This window comes from Larus michahellis, chromosome 5 (assembly GCF_964199755.1).
Source record: "Larus michahellis chromosome 5, bLarMic1.1, whole genome shotgun sequence".
In the NCBI taxonomy this organism is placed as follows: domain Eukaryota; kingdom Metazoa; phylum Chordata; class Aves; order Charadriiformes; family Laridae; genus Larus; species Larus michahellis.
In genome coordinates, this window is record NC_133900.1 from 81,401,268 (window position 1) to 81,424,148 (window position 22,881).

General features: G+C 48.6%; 1 protein-coding gene across 1 annotated transcript in view; it reads left to right on the forward strand.

Annotated features, from left to right (window-relative positions):
- Positions 1-4,188: 4,188 nt before the first annotated feature.
- The window catches only part of ENPP6 (ectonucleotide pyrophosphatase/phosphodiesterase 6), a 36,632-nt gene continuing 17,939 nt past the window's right edge, over positions 4,189-22,881 (forward strand). The window contains exons 1-2 of the mRNA XM_074588336.1: positions 4,189-4,701; positions 16,399-16,578. Of these exons, the coding sequence (XP_074444437.1) occupies positions 4,446-4,701; positions 16,399-16,578 (436 nt within the window). The 5' untranslated portion in view covers positions 4,189-4,445. The remainder of the gene's footprint in view (positions 4,702-16,398; positions 16,579-22,881) is intronic.

The following is a 22,881-nucleotide window of genomic DNA, read 5'->3' on the forward strand; positions in this document are numbered from 1 at the left end:
CTGTTCCTCTTCTTTGAAGAAACACAGGTGACGTATCATTCCCCTCAAGGCGTTTATGTCTGGAGGTGGACATGTCTTGTTCTCTAATGAGAGAAAAGAAACAACCAAACAAGTGCATCAGGCTGTGTTGGCCAAAGTGTCCAACTACTACCGTGTGTGAAGGAGAACAGGAACTGAAGAGGAATTACAAACTGACAACGAGTCATGTTATACCGCCTTGTCTTTCTTCCAGAAGAGAAAGAAAGGAGAAATTTCCCTTTTGGACTCTCTAATTCCTTGGGGAAAAGGGAAAGCATGTTTTACTTTTAGCAGCTTTTGTTCTTGTGTGTGCTCCTGGACCTAAGGGCACAGGTAGAGCGGCGCTGCCGGGGAGGCTGGTACATCTGACAAGCCAGACTGAAGCATCGGTGTGAGCCTGGAGAATTTTCTTTCCTTTCTATTGTTGTGCTCGTGAATTCTGCAGGGAAAAAAAAAAAAAAGACAAAAAAAAACCAAAAAAAAAACTGGAGAGAGATATTCAAGGACACTGGAGGCAGTTTTCCAAAAAATGGAAATCTGTTTTTTGCCAAGAGGATTTCCTGAGCAGTCTAAGTGACTGAGGATCTTGTCTCAAACAAAGTTTCATCGGAGGGGTAACTCCTCATGCACAAATTGTGCTGAGGGATTTTCATTCCTTTATGCATTCTTCTTCCTCAACCTGCTAACTCGTGAGGACTGTTGTCCCTGGACACCAGCTCAGGCTCTGATAGCTTTTGTAAGAGCATTTGTATCAAAATATTGGTCTGCTGGAGTCTCCAAGGCCATCTGGGGCTTTGTGCAGACAGGGTGCTTACAAATGAATGTGAACCAAAGCAAATCAACATTGCTTGGCAGGGATGAAATGTATTGCTAGGGTCTGTCTCTGCCAAGCTAGACTGTTTGGCTCCAGTCCCACTCTCCGGGGGGATTGTCTGTCAAAACACAATTTGGTATTGTACGGCGTCATGGTTACATGGCTCGCTACTCCTTTAACCCCTCTCGGGCCTTACACGCTTGTTCTTTGTTGAGTGGAAACCTGTGAATCTCCAACTCTTAAAGCAGACCTCGGGCTCTGGTACCTTGCACCAATTGTCTCTCGTGCCGCTGTGTTTGTTCAGGTAGAGCTTTCCCTTAGGAGCTGTCAACCGGTAGATTGCAACTTTCTTGAAAGGAAGACATTATTTCTTAATGCCAGGAAATAATAAGAAGACATATCTTTGTACCATCTCATGATGGAAGCCTGGCTTCTTGGCCTAACCACCTCAAAAACCTGGTCATTCTTTCAAGGTGGGAGTTCAGCTTCGACACTTGATTGACTCTCCTTGATTATCCCATCCCTTCATGAATGGCAACTGCTGCTTCTGCCAAGCCCTGCTGGCAAGCCCAGAGGCCACCCATTAGAGGACAAGCCAAGACGTCAACGTGAATGTCCTCCTGGGTTTGCCAAGAGGTGTGTAATCATATCGCACTCACCACTTCTGGACATGTTTATGAGTTCATTCAACCTAAATATTCTTTCAACTGGAGAAGGCTCTGGGGAGACCTTTTTGTGGCCTTCCAGTACCTAAAGGGGGCTTACAGAAAAGACAGGGACAGAATTTTTAGCAGGATCTGTTGTGATAGGACAAGGGGTAATGGTTTTAAACTAAAAGAGGATAGACTTAGACTGGATATAAGGAAGAAAGTTTTTATGCTGAGGGTGGTGAAACACTGGCCCGTGTTGCCCAGAGAGGTGGTAGATGCCCCATCCCTGGAAACATTCCAGGCCAGGTTGGACGGGGCTCTAAGCAACCTGATCTAGTTGAAGATGTCCCTGCTCATTGCAGTGGGATTGGACTCAACGGCCTTTAAAGGTCCCTTCTGACCCAAAATTTTCTATGATTTTATAAATATGGACATAGCAAATTACCACGGTGTCTTGGCCAAGGGCAGGACTACAGGTGTCTCCAAGCCCGTTACATACAGTTTTGCTCTACAGAGAGGATCCTCAGTAAGCACTGGTAGAAGTGCTGCCTCTGAGCACAGGTTCTTCTGGGCCACCTGCCGTCTTGGAGCAGGAGGAGGACGTGCCTATTCCCTTCAGGAGGCAGATCCTCAGCTGAGACCCTGCCGAGCCTGGAGATGGCCGAGAAGAGCGGTGTCTTCTCCATAGGTATGACAGGCTGCACGTGCCACCCTGCAGGCGGGCAGCTGTCACGCACCGCTGTCACGTCTCCAGCCAGCCCAGCACGCAGCTGCAGGCTCATCCCCGTCGGGCAGGGCAGTGACAGCCTCGCACAGGCTGAGACGCCGCCGAAACGCAGCCCGGCTACCCGGGTCACGCAGCCTTCCAGCTTTCCTCTCACGTTGCGGAATTTGGGTGTTTTCCTTCAAAGTTCAAGCTAGACCACGCCATTACTGCCCGGCTCTCCCAGGTGATGACCGCTCCAGGGGCTGGGACGGGGGTCCAGGACTTGTTATTGTCCCGGCAGACTGGGCACTGCGGTCCATCTGTCCCTCTCCTGGGCACGGGGCTGCGCGGATGGCCCCGGGGCTCAGCTGTCTCTGACCCGAGGTGCAGCACAGCTGTGTGACCGTGGGTTGGTTTTGCTGAGAAAAACTGCTGCTGCTGTTGCACTGTGAGAAAACAGATGAACGAAAGCCAGGCGAGATAAGAAAAGTCAAAACACAGACAGGATTAAAGTTGTCAAGATGATAATAGCTAGCAACGCAAGGCTCCAAAAGCAAATGCTACGTGAAAAGGGATAAACCCCTGAAGGGCTGGTTCAGCCACTCTCTTGCTCTAAAGGTCCCTGGGCTGGGGCTTAGAAATGCCCCGAGTCCTTGGCTCAGGTGTAACTCTGATGTGAGGGTAGGTCCCGAGTGCTGGGCTCTGAGGTGGGGGTGGAAAAAGGGGCACATGAAAAAAAAAAAAAGGAAAAAATGGGTGGCTGGGCAAGGCACAGAGAAGAATGTGTCCACGATGAGTGCATCTAACCCACTGGTGGGGAGGAAGCATGGAGGACTTCGACTGGGAAGGTCAACTTAAGCATCACCAGCTGAAGAGCTTGAGCAGCCCAGCTCAACTGCCAGCTCCCCCTCCACCCTTTTCCACCTGCCTGGAACAACTCTCTCCCACAGAAAACCCCAGCACCCCTTCCCCTGGCAGGGCATCTTCTGTCCTGAGCTGGAAGCTCAAGAGACATGCAGGGACAGCACCTCTCCAGCCGTGTCCCGGGGGCAGTGGGTGACCTGCAGCCAGTACAAAGCCGTGCAGAAGGCAGGTCAGGATGTGAGCGGGTTTTGCACAGGGGTAAAATAAGCGTTTGGGGCAAGGGAGGCTGAAGGCCGTCTTGCTGAGCTTGCGTCAGCCCAGTGTTGGGCAAGAGGTGACGTGCAATTGGGCGCTTTGAAGGAGCAAACAGAGGTTCCGACGTCCAGCTATTGTAACCTTCCCCAGGTGTAAACGTCTGCGAGGGGCCGTTCCCACGATGAGCGAGACACGGGCTGGAAAAAACATCCCCCACGCTCCCCCCCGGGGCTACATTCTCCTCCTCCCACTGAGAAATTCAAAAGTGACCCTTTCCCCATCCCAGCTCTGCCCGGCAGGTAGCTCCTCCTCACCTGCAGCGCTTCAGAGTTAATACAGCACCACGAACTTCTTCCATTTGGGAAAAACAAACACAATTGAAGAAAAGCGAGTTAATATGTAATTATGGTGGACGACAGGTGCTGCCATTGCATTCAGAGGTATAGCTAGGCTCCTGTGGCTGGCAGGAGAAGAACCTCCTGGTGATTTGTGACTAAAATGTGAACAATTTTTTCATTTTTAATAGGAAATTTAGTGCCACTCTGCTCTTAATCTCTTAATATCTTAATAATCTCAACAGCCAGAAAATAAATGTATCATTTGTTGGGTCTGATGCTGAAAAATAGATTTTTCTGCTAGTACACCAGGAGCTGGATTAGCCCCATGGCAGCACGGAGCAAGCGGAGAGGACAGGGTCCTTTGCAGGGACTGTGCTCCATGGCGCTGTGTCATGGAGATGCCGGACCTCAACTCCCATACCCCACATCCCGAACCGGGGAGATGCTTTGCCTTAATCTCACTCCGGGTCTCTATCCCATCCCAAGTGGCTCATCTCTGCCAGAAAGATAAGAAGAGCGAGCGCGTTCGTGTGGCTGGAGGCGTGACACTCTCATGTGAAGAAAGCAGCCGCCCACCGTGGGACCTCTCTCGCTGGGCTGGCTGGCGAGAGGGCTCTGCTCCCGGCGAGCAGGCGGGATGTAAGTTAATCATCTGCTTGCAATTAACCTGTGGCCTCCCTCCCACGCCCACGGCACACGCGGGGCAGTGCTGTAGCTTTAACGCGGGCGGTGGAAGCGGGAGGGAGGACAGCCCTGCCAGAAGCTGCCGCAGATCCTTCACTGCTGCCCGTGCCCTGGCCATGGGGAGCCGCAGCCTCCTGGCCGCCATCCTGGCCACCATCCTGGCCTCCCTCCTGCCGCTCCCCGCCGCCCCCTCGGCCCACCGCAAGCTCCTGGTGTTCCTCCTCGACGGCTTCCGCTTCGACTACATCGACGACAGCGAGCTGGAGGGTCTGCCGGGCTTTCGGGACATTGTCAACATGGGGGTGAAGGTGGATTACATGACGCCAGACTTCCCCAGCCTCTCCTACCCAAATTACTACACGCTGATGACGGGTGAGTACCTGCCTTCCCTGCGATGCTCCTCGCAGGGTGCCGAAGGGGAGGGCAGCACCCTCCGTGGCATTTTCCTGCAGAGACGGCGTAAAAGCAACAGAGGTCTTGCTTTTAGCTGGGAGTTTAAAAGCACTCACGGCGTTACAGCTCGGTAGGGCTTGTCTGAAACCTGCTCTGAACTCGGAAACGCCGCTTGGAGCCGATTTTTGAAGTTCTGCGTCTCTCCCGCAGCACGGCCGTCCAGGGCTCCCCGGTGGGAGCGCTGCTGGGGGCTGCTGCATACAGAGCATGAAAACGAGCGGGGAACGCACTGAAAATGAATGCGGAGCCCACTGGCTGGCTTTGCAGTTAATGACAAGGCGTGTAAACGGAGGGGGGGCTGAGAGAAGAACTTACTTTCAGCCGGCAGGTCTGTTTCGGCACATTCAGAGTTAAACAGACTTTCTGCTTTCACAGGTCGCTGTCTTAACCTCCCCCTACTTCCTTGTACTTGTAAGATAATCGGGAATAGCCAAATAGAAAGGCATGAGGGATTTTTTGCTTTTGCTCCCCTACACTTTGCCTTTTTCTGGCAGCCCAGGAGAGGCTTGCAGAAAATGGGGAGGATGGTCATAATTTTCACGATGCTGATTTCCTTTTAAACGACGCGGAGCGACACATGATTACAGTGACCCTAGGAAGGTGCACAGAGTACAGCTGAGAAAGACACCCTGGAAACAACATTTAAGTTAAAAAAAAAAAAAAACAAAAAAACAAAAAACAAACCAAAACCCAAACAGGAAAGTTTTTCTGGAGTTTCCGATTGGATTTTTTTCCCCCAGAGTTATTTAACAAACAAGACATCGCAGCTAAGGGGGAGTGAGAAAATCTGTCCTCTCCGAAGATATGTGGTATCTTCTGCTGTCCTGAACAATACAATGCCCAGTGGTCTGTACGCCACTTGCTGGGAAAGCAAATAGATGCCATTGTAAGACAAAAATCTGACATCAGTTGTGCCCAGCTTGTTTTGAAAGCGCTTAACCCCTTCCTCCCTCTCCTGGGAGAGAAATGCCTTTCTCTTGCTCATCTCTGAACAGAAAAGAGTACGAAGCCATCACCGGTTTGTTGTTTGTTTTTTTTTCATGACTTGATGCACATGCAGGAACGCAGAGCAAATGTCACTGCCACGACTGAAAATGGAGGTGTGACTCCACTGTGGACCTTGTTCTTTATGTGTATGTAGGCAGAGCGGCTTAACGCTTCATGTGCAAAAAGCTTCTTTATTAAAGAGAAGAGGGAAAGCGACTGCTTTCTCTCCTTACCACATTTAACCATCACTCCCATTAAGTGCGTATGCGTGGAGTGACATCTGTAGTCAGCCTTTCGAGGAGTTTTGAAAACGCCCTATTTTGTACTCACAGAGAAGGAGTTTTGTTTTAGATGATGAAACACCGCTACTAGACTTTTCACGTTTTTAAGGTACCAGGGTTTCTACACCCCAGCTTGGAGCAATGAGACAACCTATGAGACCAAACTCAACTCTTCTTGCAAATCTCCCGGCCTTCACGATGAGGATCTCAATGCGAATACAACTTAACTGCAAATAACAATTCACCTTCCTGACACATGAGTCACGGCGGTGTTAGATAGGGCAGGAACCAACCGAGGACCAAGTTTAGGGGATGAACATGCCCAAGGGAAGATCTGAGACTGCACTTGAGCCTCTAGGGTGCTAGTGGACCCCGTGGCTGCGTCCTGGGTAGATCCCATGGCTGCACTGTTCTTAGCCCCAACGCCATGGCATGGTCCCCACCGAAAAAAGACACCACGTTGTGTGACGAGTTGATGGAGGGGCTAGTGAGTGAGAGGTGATGGTGGGAGCGTGGGACACGCGGCAAACATAGCATTGGCTGTGCCGAGTCTGTGCACTTTCGATTCACAGAGCTGGGACAGCTTTTAGAAAAAATTCTGCGTGGCAGGGTGACACGAGCATCGTGCCATAGTGACCCGCTTAACTGTGTCCCCATCACTGCTGTACGGGCAGGAGAAGGCTTACATCGCATCTCACCAGTCATGCATCTCCGCTGGGGTCGGGGGGGCCTTAACCTGGTATTGTTTCCATTTGCAACTGGGATGTGCGGGACTTAAATGTTGCCACAGTTTCTTCAGAGAAACCAGGAACTACAAGGACAAGTGGTTCTTCATATCTTGTCCTACACTGCTGCTTCACGAGCCATTAAGAAACTCACGTTTTAACCTCCAAATTGCTGTATTTTAGCATTTGTGAATGGGGTTTCACAGTATATTGACTTTTTTTTCAGCTAAATCAGTTTAAGAAATTTCTGGCCCCACCTGCCCATTCCCACCCCTGGCTTGTTCATTATATGCCAACACATTTTTGGATAAACACTGCCGTCCCTTCTTTCTCTGCCCATTTACAAGGAATTGTGGCCCCACATGTGTTCAGGAGCATACACAGCTGCCAGATCTAGGACAGAACGTGATGAAAATGCTGTGGTTTGGATGTATTTCTCTCTTGCGTCTCTCTGTTTGTGTGATCGAGGCCTCTCCTTTCTGCATACTGCCCTTCACCCCACATCCATGCAACCTTCATGACTCCGAAGAGGTTTAGTTGTTGCAGAGGGAAGTTCTCCCTCATTTCGGTGGCTTTGGAGGAGGACTGTGGACTCTGCTCCTCAGACACCATCACCATTGGGACAGGTCAGTCCCCTCAAATGAGAACTCACCTCCTTCTCCTGCCCAGACCTGCAGGAGGAGGTTATGGAGGTCAGCAGCATCTGCCCCACCACGTCTCATTGCAGATGCTGAACTGCACCCCTCAGCCCTGCCAGAAGGTAGTGTTCCTCTGCAACAGGCAACCAGCAAGCAATAGCACATCTGCCCATTTATACGCAGGATCTTCTAGTCATTATATTTAACTTTACTGATGATTTCAAGAGGGCATCCCAATTAAATTTAATATTCACGAGGAACAGCAAGTTCACTGAGATTTTCAAAGCTGTAACCAAATAGATGCAACCATAACTGATGACCAAGAACCATGTACCTAAAAATAATTAACTAATGTGTGCTAATGTGACGCATGCCCCCTTTTGCTGAGACTAGGTGCTAGGTGAAGCACAGACACGGCGGGAGGAATCGGTAAACAAAGCGTTGGAAGGGGAGCAGATGGAAAGAGGTGACTCGCCCGTGGTCACGCAGTGCTGCAGGGCAACGGCAGAGCTCTCCGTGGGTCCCCCTCCTACTTAAATCTGCTGCTGATGTTATCCTGTGAGAAGAAATTTGCTGGAGCTTCCCCAAGTGACACAGAAAGCCTCAGCCCAAAGCCTGGGGCCTGCCTGGAGGTCTTTTCCCTTCCTCCATGACTACAGCAACCATGAGAAAGAAAACCAGAGCATAAAAACAAGACAAATGCTAATGGTTTGGCTTCTTCATGCAAAGTCACCCAGTGATTCAGAGCTTGGGGAGAAGCTCCAGTCTCCCTGCAAGCCAGAGCATGGCGTCATGACCTGCTGTTTGCTTGAAGAAACACCAAATAACAGCCAAGTCATTGCTGGAGCAAAAGGAACTCGCTGACGTGCAACCAGAGAAGTTTTGTTACAAAAATCTGGTGTGCAACGTAGCCCAAGGATGTCCCAGCTTAAAATCCCACTCTTTGAAAAGCAATTTTCTCTAACAACTTCATTACTGCCGTGTTTCTCAGTTTTGACTTCCGCAGCAGCGTAAAGACTGGTTCTTGGGTGGTTGGGTTGTTTTCTGAGCTGCTAGACTGAATCCTACCTGGTGTCCTAGCTCCCCACGCTCCGGTTGTGATATTGCAGTTGTTGACCTGAAAGGCACAGCGTAAAATGGTGAATTAGGTAAAAGGAGACGCTGCTGCTGACACGTGTGTTTGAGAGAGCTTTGCGAGGCTCAAAGTGGACTTGGCAAGGGAGGGAAGAAGGAGTCCAAATACGCGTATCCCAAAAGGCTCACTTAATCACACCATGTGCTGTTTGTTTTGCAAAGAAAGGAATTAAGACCACAAGCCACCTCGGTTTTTTTTTTATCCTGTGGGGAGCTTTTAATATTTCCCTTTCCCTGCCTGCGCCTGGCTCTGCAGGGAGCTCTCACGCCAAGCTAAATGGAAAGTCTGAGGTCTCCCCATGACCGCTCCAAGCACGAGTCATTGCTTCGGAACCCTTCGTGCCGTATCTCTCATGCTGAGGAGTTTGGGTCCCCCTCGCCTGCCAACCCACCGGCCTTGGGGGGCTGCTGGGGGACCCCCAGCTCCTCTGAACCCCGCCCAGCTCCAGGCATGTGGGGGCCCCTCACATTTCCAGCCTCAGCCAGCATAAACACGGGCAGCCAGTATCACATCTGAGCTGGAAGCTTGGGGAGGATTTATTTTCCAAGATCCTAACAACAAATGAGGTCTTTTCTGGCAGGTCCTCCGTGAGGACGCAGCAGCCACTGGTCAGCTGTGCAGCCCCGCGTCCAAGAGCCGTGTTTCTCTTGGCCTCCATGGGAAGCGGAGGGAGTCCCTGCTCCAGAGAACGGTGGGTGGGTGGAGAGCTGCTTGGAGAGGAGCCTCTGTGTCCCTCTTTGGAGAGAACCTGATCTTAAATACTTGGCAGAGAAGCTATGAGATCCCGTGAGGGCTTGTGGGATGGAGGAGGAGGTTGAGCAGATTGTGTTTCAGGCCTCCTGAACCCCAAAGTGAGGCCTGTGGTCTTCACAGGGCTGTCCCACACTTGTCATGTCCCAGCGATGGCATGTTCAGGGCTTCTCTAAAATACTGAGGTGGGGCATGGTGTTTTCCCAGCCACTGTGGAAAAGCCCTGCATGTGCCATCACCTTCTCCTCTGCATGGCAGGAGGGAGAGAAGCAACATGGCAGGTCCCAAGGATGGGTGAGAGTCAAGGTCTACTCTGCCAGACTGAAGGTTTCACGCATCTTCTGTGTTTCTACCGTCCTTCCTCTGCTCCTCACCCTCAGTGTTGGCATAGTTGACTGGTGAGGGGCTTTGGTGGGTGATGTTGTGGTCTCATAAGTAGCCAGTCTGCTTCTGTTTTCCCCTGAGCACGGCTAACCTTGACATTCACCACACCCAGTTTATTCCACGCTTTCTGGGAGCAAATGTCCTTCAGGCTCCCACCCCTGGGTCCTCTGGGGGCTGGCTGATGTGCACAGGTACTAGTACATTTATTGCCTGCTGTGAGAGGTCTCCTGGTTTACGGCACAGCATCTCCACTCTCCATCCACTTGGGACCCGGAGGAAACCCCATCTGGCGATGGCTCTAGCAGATGCCTCTTTTCTGCTAACTCCAGCCTGGTCCGGGAAAGGACGCTGACAATTTCTGTTTAAGCAGTTAAGCAAGTTTTTAAGCACATAAACAACACCTGCACGTTGTCTGAGACATAAAAAAAATGGAGGGATAGGAGCAGAGCAGGGAAATTTATTATCGGCACATGTGAACTGAAACTATCTCAGCTTCACCGTCCAAGCTGAGAGAAAAACCAGAAGGACACAAAGAGCATGATGAGTGGCGAGGGAACAGGATTTTTTCTTTTTGCTCCTCTTTTAACCGCCACAGATGCCAGCAGTGGCAAAGATTTACAAGATTAGATTTGTGACGTACAGTTTTTAAATCAATAGTCTCTTCTTTTTCTTGGATTCAGTACCTTTGCATTTCTAATATTGTGTGTTGGGAAGCAAAAGAGCACGAAGAAGTCTGTGTTAATACTACCGAGTGGCAGGGAAGGGGTACGCTCCTAGCAAGGACAGGCTGGAGGAGAGAGTGGGAACCGGGAGGGTTTTTCATTTTCACGTTCTTCATCTCGCTTTGTTTACTCACCGCCTGCAGGAAGGCTGCAATGCCAAGTGCCAAGATTGTTCTCTTTCACACATACACAAAATGTTGTAAAAATCTGTGTTTGCTTTCTAACCAGTTAAAAAAATGGAAACACTTTCAAAGTGGAGAACAGAAAGTTTTCTCTAACGCAAGTTCATACGCTACAAATGGAAGCAGAGAGGTTTTTTTCCCTTCTTACTAGCTACAACCTCACAGCTCCCAACTACTGTATCCACTACCAGCTATTAGCAGCAGTAAGCGGACATTCACGTACCAAGGTATTTACTTCTTTGCCCAGAGCTGGAGTCGCAGCTGATGAACAGAAAACTTCCAGAGGCTCGTACCCTCTCTAATGGTGCTGGCAGCAGCTTTGCCCATGGTTTTGTTCAGGTCCTCTGTAGTGCTCGGAGCTGTGGTGCCCTTGAGCCATAGCCAGCTGAAGGTGGTCAGGTGTCCCAGCGTGGTCCCTTAGCCCACTGCTGCCACGAAGTTCAGGAGACTGACCAACAGCTTGGAGCACCTGCTCTCCAGGGACACAAGACCTGCCTTCCCAGGAAAGACATGGACCCTTTGGAGTGGGTCCAGAGGAGGCCAGGGAGATGCTGGGAGGGCTGGAGCCCCTCTCCTGTGAGGACAGGCTGAAAGAGTTGGGGGGGTTCAGCCTGGAGAAGAGAAGGCTCTGGGGAGACCTTCCAGCCCCTTCCAGTCCCTAAAGGGGCTCCAGGAAAGATGGGGACAGACTTTTTAGCAAGTCCTGTTGCAACAGGATGAGGGGTAATGGTTTTAAACTAAAAGAGGGTATATTTAGACTAGATATAAGGAAGAAATGTTTTATGCTGAGGGTGGTGAGGCGCTGGCCCAGGATGCCCAGAGAGGTGGCAGATGCCCCATCCCTGGAAACATTCAAGGTCAGGTTGGACGGGGCTCTGAGCAACCTGGTCTGATTGAACGCATCCCTGCTCATTGCAGGGGGGTTGGACTAGGTGGCCTTTAAAGGTCCCTTCCAACACAAACTATTCTGTAATTCTATGATTCACAATAATGCTGTGTATAGCAGAGATTTTCCGTGCCTTTTGGTCTGATCCTACTTGGATTGCAACGTCTACCCTGATGAAGGCTAAGGTGTTTCTGCTTTGAATCTGTCTGGTATTGGAGGTCACAAAAAATTGGAAAGACTTTGCCCGCAAGTTCTTCTGGGAACATAAATTGTCCATGCACATCTTGCAGCTACTTTTTTCGCTCGGGGGCCTGCAGATGGCAGGGCCAATCTGCCCAGACCACAGCTCCACCCCCCTCCCCCCCCCAACTTCTCATGAGCCCTGGTCTTCTCCAGGTCACTTAAGGTTTGGCACAAGGGTTTTGTTTTTTCCCTGAGGTCTTTCTTTTTCAAAGCAGGGCAGATGAGACCCAGCAGGGGGAGAGCAGAGCAGGGCAGAGCTGGGCCCTTCAGGATGCTCTGCTCACAGAAGGCTGGGGATGGCAACACCACGGTATCTGCTCCAGAGTGGGAACTGGTGACTTTAAAGTCCTTCTCTCTTCCTCCTCACAGCAGGAAGCGTGAGCAGAGCATTTCCCAGGGGAAGACACCCAACAGGTCTCCTGGGGGGCTGGAAGTGGGGTGAGGAGCTGATAGATGAGCAGGTCTGGGTCAGGATTTAGGTGACTCTTCAAGCAAGGGCATAGTGGAGGAAAGACATTGTGGGGAGGGAAGGAAGGGGAGAAAGGGAACTGCATGTCTCACTTTGGCTGTTAAAACTTACCTACCTTATGTGTGCACTGCTGTTTGCGTGGAGGAACTTCACTCCTCCCCAATCTATACAGCCCCACGGCAGCCTGTGCTTGCATCTGGTCTTGTCACTTCCCAGGGAGCGGGGACATCATGGTAGGACAAAGGTCTCGCCGTAGCGGCACGGCATGCGTATACTATTACATAGTATGGTAGATTTAGCTAAATGCATGCACACATGTTCATCATCAGGTGGATACCGCATGGGTACAGATTATGGTTTGTGGATTATGGGTTTCAGGTGTGCCGCATTGGCTAACATCCACGCCATGGGTTCTCTGATAAATCTGAGTTGCTCAGTGCAGAGACAGCTTACCTCCATTTTGTTGCCCAATGCACCAGGTATAGCCTTGTGCATCTGCCACACGCTGCCTTCCTTTTAAAAAAAAAGATCACCGAGTGTCTCAGAAGAGCATTTTCTCCTGTAGATTTAGATGCAGGTGGTGCCTATATGACGTATCGTGCCGACTGGTGATCCTACATGCAGTTGGTGAAAGACCACCGAATGAAGAAGAGGTCATTTGGAAGCAGGCAAACGCTGCAGGAGCACATCCTCCAGTTTCCAAATCTCACATATGGTCAATGTAGGGTGCACGACGCTCAGCGTTACTGTGCTCTGGTCGTGGGTGGCCAAGTGGCTGTGTGTTTTGTTGGTTGGTTTGTTTTTTTTTTTTTAATTTCATCTTTGTTTTGCATAGATTCATTTGAAGGCTGACAAAAGTGCCTGGAGACATGGGAATGTGCTTTAGACAAAGCCAATGCTGTAAGAAGTGTAGTGTCCAAGTAAGCTCCATCACACAGACTTGCAAATGCTTTTGCTGGCTCTCTTCCAGAAGGATACAGCCGTTATCATATTCCTGGGAACTATACCCTCTTTGTTTTCCTCTGGTGCTTGAGGAAGGGGTGCTTTCTACTACAATTGCAGTGAGTTTAACTAGCGAAATCTGTATGTTGAAATTGCTTTTTGGCCTGTTTTTACTTCTGCAGCTCTTAAGATAATGCTCGATTACAGAGGAAAGCTGCAGTAATGGAAGCCATAATAAATTCGCCTTGTTATGGCAACGGTCTAACACCATGTTGCTGTTTTGATAATCATTAAAAAGGAGATAACCAAAGGTCTTTTTCTCAGGATGGAGAAAATAGCTTACAACGGGGGATGTAAAGAACTTGGGTTGTACAGGTGACTCAAAAGAAATTTGAGAATTTAGCTTAATTCTGTGTATGACAGAACGTCTTTGAGGGGGAGAAATGCCAGCTATTGCAGGGCTTTTTAATCCAGTGACCAAGGCACAGAACAGCCACAGCTGACGATTAACAAAGGTCTAAAATAAAATTAGAGACCAGGCATGCCTTTTCTGAACAGTGTTTACCAAGATAAATATTGGGATGAACAACCCAAGGAGGAGACTGTTGGGTTGAGATTGTGTTGGGGTATTGAGATGGTTGAGATGAGAACTGAGCTGGGTATTGACATCTTCCAAGGAGGCCCAGGGTCTTTCTGGGACACGGGCTTCAGGCAAGCAGACATGAATGGCTCCAGGCAGCATTAAATGGTCATGTCTTTTGGTCTGGCTGCTCAGCTGATGTTCCCTTCTGGCCCTGTGAACCAGGGATGTCCGTAATGAAAACTGATGCCTTATAGTCTTCTAAGCCTGTTTGAGAGAGTTGGAGTCCATGGAAGAATGAACTTGTCTGATGTGGTGATCAGAAGAATACTGTCCTCTGTATCAGCGCACACACACTTAATTAAACTGCCCAACAACGCTACAAAGAACGATCTCCATTCTATTCCTTAAAGAGGTGGGCAAACTGACAGCAGACCTTAAATCCTATAGGGAGCTCGCATCAGCAGCAGCCGGAGCTCATTGCTCCTCTATGAAGACTACACTATACATCACACAAATACGTGACCTAACAGCTTCAGCACCGACCTGCAGGTTTCCCCGTTGCCTGGGAACTGGCACCAGCTGCCTGCCCGCAGTTTAGCAGGTCGAGATACACTCAGGAGTACGTGGCCTTCAAGAAGTTGAAGAGATGGGGTTGTCCTTTAAGTAGGAAGGCTGCATTTTTGATGCACTGTGGGGGCTTCCTTCTAGCTCTTCTGGGACTTACAGCAAAGAAAGCACGTGGCAGCCTAAGGAGGACAGATTACTGCCCATCCAGTCCACCAGTTCTCCTATATTAAACCTATTTGGTTTAATATGGTAAATAGTGACAGCCACAAGTTGGGACTGCCTTTCTCCACTGGGGGGGAGGAAATGTTTTGCATAATTGAAATACTTTGTAGTAGGGGAGTTCAAAATCCATTTCAAGGTCACGTGTAACCAAAGTATACACAGTCCTCTGCTCACAATTATGCCTTTTGAAAACAAGCATACCAAGGTTATTTCGGTTCTGATCACCACGCTCAGCCTCACAAGAATCAAAGCCTGTTATGTGGATCCTTGCAATATCGTGACTCACCAGCTAACGATGACAGTGTCTCACACATGCATCAGCTGGTGCTTTTTAAGATACGAAAATCGTGAACTCCCGGTACAACTGAATCATCAGCATTTCTTTTTCCATTTTTGTTAATTCACCTCCAGATTAACTCCTAAAATATGGTGTCTTCTCTTCTGACAATGACAAGAAGTGGAAGACATCTCTCAGCTATTATATACTAGTTTCTTGTAATATAAAATTGCCCAAGGACCCCAAGGTGCAGTAAGAGGGGTGAAAATGTCTGATGAAATGACTGCTGTCCCCACAACCAAGCACAAATTGTGTTCATTTAAAGGAAAAAAAAAAAGCTAACAATAACAGAAAACAAAAGTAATATATAAAGGTTTTAGCCTAGTTTTTGCTTGTTTGTGGAAAACCGATGTGCTCCACGGATAAAGAAGAGGGGAAATGCGAGTTTCCCAAACTTTATCCTATGTTTCCAGATCATGCTCTTGTCACTTCCCATTCACAGACTGCTTCCCACAGACCCCTGGGTCTGTGAGCTGGTGGGTACCTGAAAATGGGCTCATGTTGCATGTGTAGAAGGAGCTGGGCATCAGCCATGCATGTGGCACCTGTGTGGGCTGCCTCTGCTGTGGTTTGTGTGTGCAGACCAGGAATGGCATGTTGAGCAGGCCAAGCGGTGCAGGATTTGTCCAGCTCTGCAGCCCTCAACATAAGGACATGGACCTGTTGGAGCAGGTCCAGAGGAGGCCATGGCAATGCTGGGAGGGCTGGAGCCCCTCTGCTGTGAGGACAGGCTGAGAGAGCTGGGGGGGTTCAGCCTGGAGAAGAGAAGGCTCCAGGGAGACCTTAGAACCCCTTCCAGTCCCTAAAGGGGCTCCAGGAAAGCTGGGGAGGGACTCTGGATCAGGGAGGGGAGCCATAGGACGAGGGGTAATGGCTTCAAACTGAAAGAGGGGAGATTTAGATGAGATATTAGGAAGAAATTCTTTGCTGTGAGGGTGGTGAGCCCCTGGCCCAGGTTGCCCAGAGAAGCTGTGGCTGCCCCATCCCTGGAGGGGTTCAAGGCCAGGCTGGATGGGGCTTGGAGCAACCTGGGCTGGTGGGAGGTGTCCCTGCCCAGGGCAGGGGGGTGGAACAAGATGATCTTTAAGGTCCCTTCCAACCCAAACCATTCTGTGATTCTATGATTCTTCTGGCCTCAGCTGTCTAAAAGTTGGCTGTCTAAAGCTAAGCTCTACAATTAATAGAGAACAATACGCACCTCCAGAGGGTAACCCCTCCCAACCTTAGGTGCCTATCTTAGGATGGCATGAATTGTTTTCTGGAGGTGCATCGTCTTCTTCATTGAAGAGACCCCACAGGTGGCTGACAAGCTTCAACAACTAACAACTAACTTTTAAGTGGCTGATCTGGGGGATATAGAGAGCTACCTGGAGGACCTTAATTGGAGGTAACAGAGTCAAGAAGATCATATAAGCACTTGCAAAGTTAAGATGTCCTGAGTTCAAATCAAGGCTTTTCAGCTGATTTGCTGAACGACCTGGTGGTAGCAATGGTGGTGTTGGTGGCGTCCTTTTGCTGGAGAATACCTGTCTGATGGTGCTGTTTTTTTCTTCACCCCTACAGGTCGCCACTGCGAGGTCCATCAGATGATTGGGAACTACATGTGGGACCAAAAGAGAAATGTATCTTTCGATATTGGTGTGAATAAAGAAAGCCTGCTGCCTCTCTGGTGGAATGGATCAGAGCCTTTGTGGGTCACAATGACGAAAGCAAAAAAGAATGTTTTCATGTACTACTGGCCAGGTTAGTATGTCAAAAATCGCTACCATCTTAACGGTGCATCTTTACATCTAAGCACTCCATACTCTGTAGGATGGCTTTTTAATACACTGAAATACAGACAAGAATTATGACTGCTTTACTAACCACTGGTAGAAATGAATTATCTTTTCTTAGGCCGTGACAATTTGCACATGCTCAGAAAGGAAAAGACTGAAGTGTCACTGGAGGTAGCATTCCACCAAACGTTACCTTCAAGGGGGTTGCTGGCTTTCAGACCATCCCCTTCTCCACCAACTGCTCATTCCTCTTGCCTACCTGGAGCTTCTGCTGTGCCAAATGGTTCACAGAGCAACGCTGTAGATCAAAGTTAAACAGTAACCATCCTGCCCCAAAGCATGTTTGGTTTTAACCTGGAAATTAGTGACCGAGAGCTGAAGATGATCTACTCTGTGGGGAAAGCTGTGGCTGCTCCATCCCTGGAGGGGTTCAAGGCCAGGCTGGATGGGGCTTGGAGCAACCTGGTCTAGTGGGAGGTGTCCCTGCCCAGGGCAGGGGGGTTGGAACTAGATGATCTTTAAGGTCCCTTCCAACCTAAACCATTCTATGACTCTATGACAGCAAAATCCAGCTGAAAGCAAAGCATCCTTTGGTGAGCTGGAGTGAGCACTGTTGTCTTCCATCATTAACTCAGATGAGGCCCCAGTTTCTCTGAGTCTGAGGCGTTCATTTGGAGGGACTTGGCCTTTCCATTCCTCATTTGTGGGGTATTGGACCACTGAAATTGTCAGGGTTGTATAATAACGAGTCTTTTTTCACAACACGGAGTGTACCCTTCAGCTGTCCATTTAGGGACCCACATGGAAATAAATGTTCCAGCTACGCAGCCAGACCAAATTCCTTGTAAGGTACCCAGCTCCTCAACCTTTTGACCTTTTAAACTCTGCTACCTAAGCAGCATGCAAATACCCTCACACATGTAACTGCAGGCTCGAGGACCACGTGTTGGAAGAGCTGTACTGAGTACAGCCGGTGCCAGTGGGTTGGGCAGCAAGAGCTGACTCACGCCATGGGCTTTCAGCCAGCTCATCCTCTGCATCCCAATGCTCGTGTGCCTGGTCACGCTCTTTCCATACAATGTGGCTAATGGCATCCCAGGAGAAAAAAAAAAAAAAAGGTCACAGTTCTCAGGAAAGGAAAGAAAAGAGAGAACCAAGATGAAAAACGTTGAAAAGCCATCCAGAGTGTTTCTACAGTAATGAAGAGTGAAAAGATCTGAGAGTGACAATATTGCCTTACGGACTCAAAGGCAGTCCAAGGGACTGGAATTACAGGCTAGATATAATAGTTTGGATCAGCCCTCAAAAAAAAAGCTGCTTCTTATTGGAGATAACCCAAGTGACCTAACAGCGGTGCAAATAGTGGGATACGGAAATTATACAAGAATGTAGAAATTCTTCTAAAGATTTACAAAAAGACCTGTTTCTATAGACTATTCATTTTTAACTACGAATGTAACTGCACTGACTAGGTATAATTATGTACTGAATAGACGTAACAGTCTACAGAGGGCTACTGAAATCCGAAAGAACAGTATCACTTTCCATTAAATGCCTTTGGACTTTACCTAGCTCCTTCATGTTGCCCTTTGAGCAGCGTCTCCCAGGGAGAAGACGCATGAGGTGTATAGGTATGTATCCCCGTATGCATATTTATACGCCTCACACTTACCTCGATACTATTTCCAGTGTAAAACTGCACAAAGAACAGCAGAGCCTCCCTTTTCCCAGTGCTTACTCTGCCGAGTCTATGCATTGACTCTTACGACGCTGATGCCCTACTTATGCCAGGGGGAGTTTTTGTGTGGATCTGGTATTTTAGCTGTGGGCTGTGACGTGTACATCTGTCTGTCATTAATTATTTATCTGTGACTGACAACCTTTGGCAAAGTCATCCATGACTCAGTTCAGCATATACTTCAGCACATGCTTATTTTTAAGGGTGTTCATGTTCTCCCCACCTGGAGTATTGTGTCCGCCTCTGGAGTCCTCAGCACAAGAAGGACATGGACTTGTTGGAGCGGGTCCAGAGGAGGGCCACGATGATGATCTGAGGGCTGGAGCACCTCTGCTATGAAGACAGGCTGAGAGACTTGGAGTTGTTCAGCCTGGAGAAGAGAAGGCTCCAGGGAGACCTTAGAGCCCCTTCCAGTCCCTGAAGGGGGCCTACAAGAAAGCTGGGGAGGGGCTGTTTGCAAGGGCATGTAGCAATAGGATGAGGGGCAATGGTTTAAACTAGAGCAGGGCAGGTTTAGATTAGACATAAGGAAGAAGTTCTTTACACTGAGGGCAGTGAGACACTGGCCCAGGTTGCCCAGGGAGGTGGTGGAGGCCCCATCCCTGGAGACATTCAAGGCCAGGCTTGATGAGGCTCTGAGCAACCTGATCTAGTTGAAGATGTTGCTGCTTATTGGAGGGGGGTTGGACTAGATGGCCTTTAGAGGCCCCTTCCAACCCAACACATTCTGTGATTCTATGATTCTCAAAGGCCACACTGACCATACAGAGTCGGGCACAAAGCAGGAAGCAGGGTCAAACTATTGAACTAAAACACGGGGCAACTGGGCCACAGTGGGAGCTCAGGTGTAACTGGAGTAAACAGAAGTGAACTCAAATGCAATAGTATTCATTTATTACATTTTCTCCCTACGATTTTTTTTGGAACTGTTTTCTAGTTCCATAGTTGGGACGTAATATTTTCTTCTAGATTTATTATTTTAAAGCTTTAACTCTTTAAAAGGCATTTGACTGGGGAGTGATGCCAAACAAAATGAAATAAAAAATAAGGGTTTAGTAACAGCGGTGGGTGGAGGTCCCACAGATGTTTGCACTGAGTAGGATCTGCTATTGTTGATTAACTTTCCAGCCTGCCGATATACCACGGCTTAGTAATGAATCTTGCAAATCTGATAAAGATCCAAACAGGAAACGTTTGGGAAACTGTTAACAGGAACAGCAGTCTACAGCCAAATTCATCACACTTTGTTCTGGAAGATGCTATTTTCTCTTTAGCTAGCGGTGAAGAGAAACGAGACCAACCAAACGTAGCAGAAACGCCTTGAGAATGCCAGCGAGCCGATTCCCAGGGTTAGTTTACACCGCGGCCATTTCCTCCCCAGAGCCAGTTCCAAGCTTTGCGAAGTCTGAACCCAAAATCTGCTGCGTTGTATTCTTCCCTATATTCCTCTCTCATTGCATAGTCAGTGATTAAATGAAGACAATCCAGGCCCCCTGCGAAGGGAGACACAGAGCCGGAGGAGGGCTGTTGACGGCGAGCACCCATCCATCACAGCTTTATTTGTGAGCTCAACGTAAACACGGCCAAGACAATTCGTGGGCAGAATTCTTCTGGGCTCTCCTGCCTCTAGAAGCGGAGGAGCCAAAATACCACCGCGCCGGGGGTCCCAGGTGCCACTGGTGCCAAAACGCAAGCGCTTGGCTTGTACGGACATTTTTCTGCTTTCTTCACGGCATTTATTAGGCGGTTTCTGCTCTTCAAGGCATTCCTGGGGAAAAAGTCGTGTATCCTCTGGCTGTTTGCTAAGTAAAACACAAACAGCTAACGCCCTACGTGGGGTGAAACGCGCAGCCCAGGTTGCCTGTCGGAAGCACGGCTGCTCCAGTGGATGGAGAAGCCCCAGAGGAGTGCGAGAACATCCCAGTGGTCCCACAGAATCACACAGAATGGTGGGGGTTGGCAGGGACCTCTGGAGATCATCTAGTCCAACCCCCTGCCAGAGCAGGGTCACCCAGAGCAGGTGGCACAGGAACGTGTCCAGGCGGGTTTGGAATGTCTCCAGAGATGGAGACTCCACCACCTCTCTTCACCACCAAAGCTTAAGCTTTATATCGCTCCTCCTGCTCAGCCCAGTGGGTAGTGTCACCACAGACCTTCAAGCTCCTTCATCTTTCAGCAGCCTATGCAACCGCTTCAGCTGAAGCGCAGCGACATCTTTTCTCAGCACTGAAATGAGAGAAAGAGGTAAAAAAAAAAAACAAACAAAAAAGACTCTAAACCCAACCTTTCAACATTTAAGCACAACATTTACCAGACCAGGGAGCTCGTCTGGAAAGTTTTCAGAACTTTCTGTTATGACATGAGGTGTCCGACTGTTAAATCAATGTTTAGAAATGCAATTTAAAGCTGGCAGGGGTTCAGGTCTCTGTGTCAGATAGATAAAGAGGAACCTACATATCACTGCGAAAGGAGTGCTTATTCCTGCGCCTGTAGTTCCGGTCTTTAAACAAAAGTATAGCGTCATACAAAACTGTGCAGAAAGGCATCTAACATCACCTCTTAGCAAATACACTCCATCTATTTGCAGTTTAAACAAGAAAAACTTAACATTCCCTTTGTCTGGCTCCGAATCTTTTTGAATTTCCTTTCCCATAATATTTAAATGAGAAAATTTACCATCTGTCCTGGCCTCTACCAAAATGAAATTTAAATATTAAAGGATCTTCATGGCCAGTATTTTGGAATTGTAACGAGCCTTAACATCAAAAATCCAATTTTAAGTTCTGCCCATCACAGAGGCCAAAAAAAAAAAAGAAAAGAAAAAGGAAGTTCTTGGTGTCTAAGCAGCCTGAATTTTCAGTGTTACTGCCAATGAACTGCACACTTGAAGACCAACATTTAGTGGCCAAAATGATTTCTAATTGTTGCTGCCTCCGCAGTCTTTTATGTCATGCTCATCACTTGGCAATTTAGAAATAGCAAAGATATCTGAGCAACTAAAATATCCCAGATCCCCAAGAGGTTAATGCTTCCAGCTAAAATTATCTCATGAGTAATTCTGAAGAACGTTATCTGAGAAAATTATAATCTGATGTCAGTATCTGAAGAAGAAAAAAGAGGAAAAATCATCATATTAGTCATTGGCTATGAGCAATCAACCACCCGAACTAAAAAAACTAGGCATTTCCAGTGCGTTCCCAAACGCGTCCTTAACTTCTTGCCTGGATTTGGAGACAATCTTTTCCCAGATTCAAGTGTCAGAGGAGAAATTGGATCTGAAGTTCCAGCTCAGTCTTGAAATACTAGCAAAGCCCAGAGAGGACTACTGCATCACCTCCAGCACCTGGGGGAGCTGAGAACCCATGTTCTGCTGTTGGTGGCACCCAGGAGACTGCAACTATGCACCCTCAGGGCGGGGGGCAAGGGCTGCTGCTTCCTGGAGATGGCTTCAGGTCAATCATGGAGTACCTATTTTTTGATGATTTGGTTAGGTAGCAGCCGGGACACAATGTAATTTCTTGAAGGTGCTGTGTACAGACGTATCAAAGTTTTACTGGGTGGTGGTATGGAGTCAGTTCTTATCAAGTTACCTACAGGCCCGTCATCCAGGTTGCAGATTACTTTCCTGGTGGAGACATAAACACTAAAGTATCTCCATGCAGAAAGGGGAGAATCAAGTCATATAAGTTTGGGGCAACAGGGGTAGAACAGTGAGCACCATCACACACTCCCATAATTTTTCTAAAAGCAACTTTAGATAAGGTTTCAAAAATGTTTAAGTATGTATTCATTAGTTGACTACGTGTTCTGTTTATTGTTGCAAATAATTAATTCTTGCAAATAATTAATTCTTACTACTAATTAGTTGTAATAGATGGGGTCCCTTGAAACACACAAAGAATGTGGAGATCTGAGAGCTGCTACTATGGAACATTGAGGGAAAAGGTGGAATCTGTCATGTGTGCTCATGCTCTTTAGCTTTTGGAAAGGCTAACTGCCATATCATAGAATCACAGAATGGTTTGGATTGGAAGGGACCTTAAATATCACCTAGTTCCACCCCCCTGCCCTGGGCAGGGACACCTCCCACCAGACCAGGTTGCTCCAAGCCCCGTCCAGCCTGGCCTTGAACCCCTCCAGGGATGGGGCAGCCACAGCTTCTCTGGGCAACCTGGGCCAGGGGCTCACCACCCTCACAGCAAAGAATTTCTTCCTAATATCTCATCTAAATCTCTCCTCTTTCAGTTTAAAACCCTTCCCCCTCGTCCCATGGCTCCCCTCCCTGATCCAGAGTCCCTCCCCAGCTTTCCTGGAGCCCCTTTAGGGACTGGAAGGGGCTCTAAGGTCTCCCTGGAGCCTTCTCTTCTCCAGGCTGAATCCCCCAACTCTCTCAGCCTGCCCTCACGGCAGAGGGGCTCCAGCCCTCGGATCATCTCTGTGGCCTCCTCTGGACCTGCTCCAACAGGTCCATGTCCTTCTTGTGCTGAGATTTTTGATTTATTTTGGGGTATGTTTGTTTGCTTTTTTTGG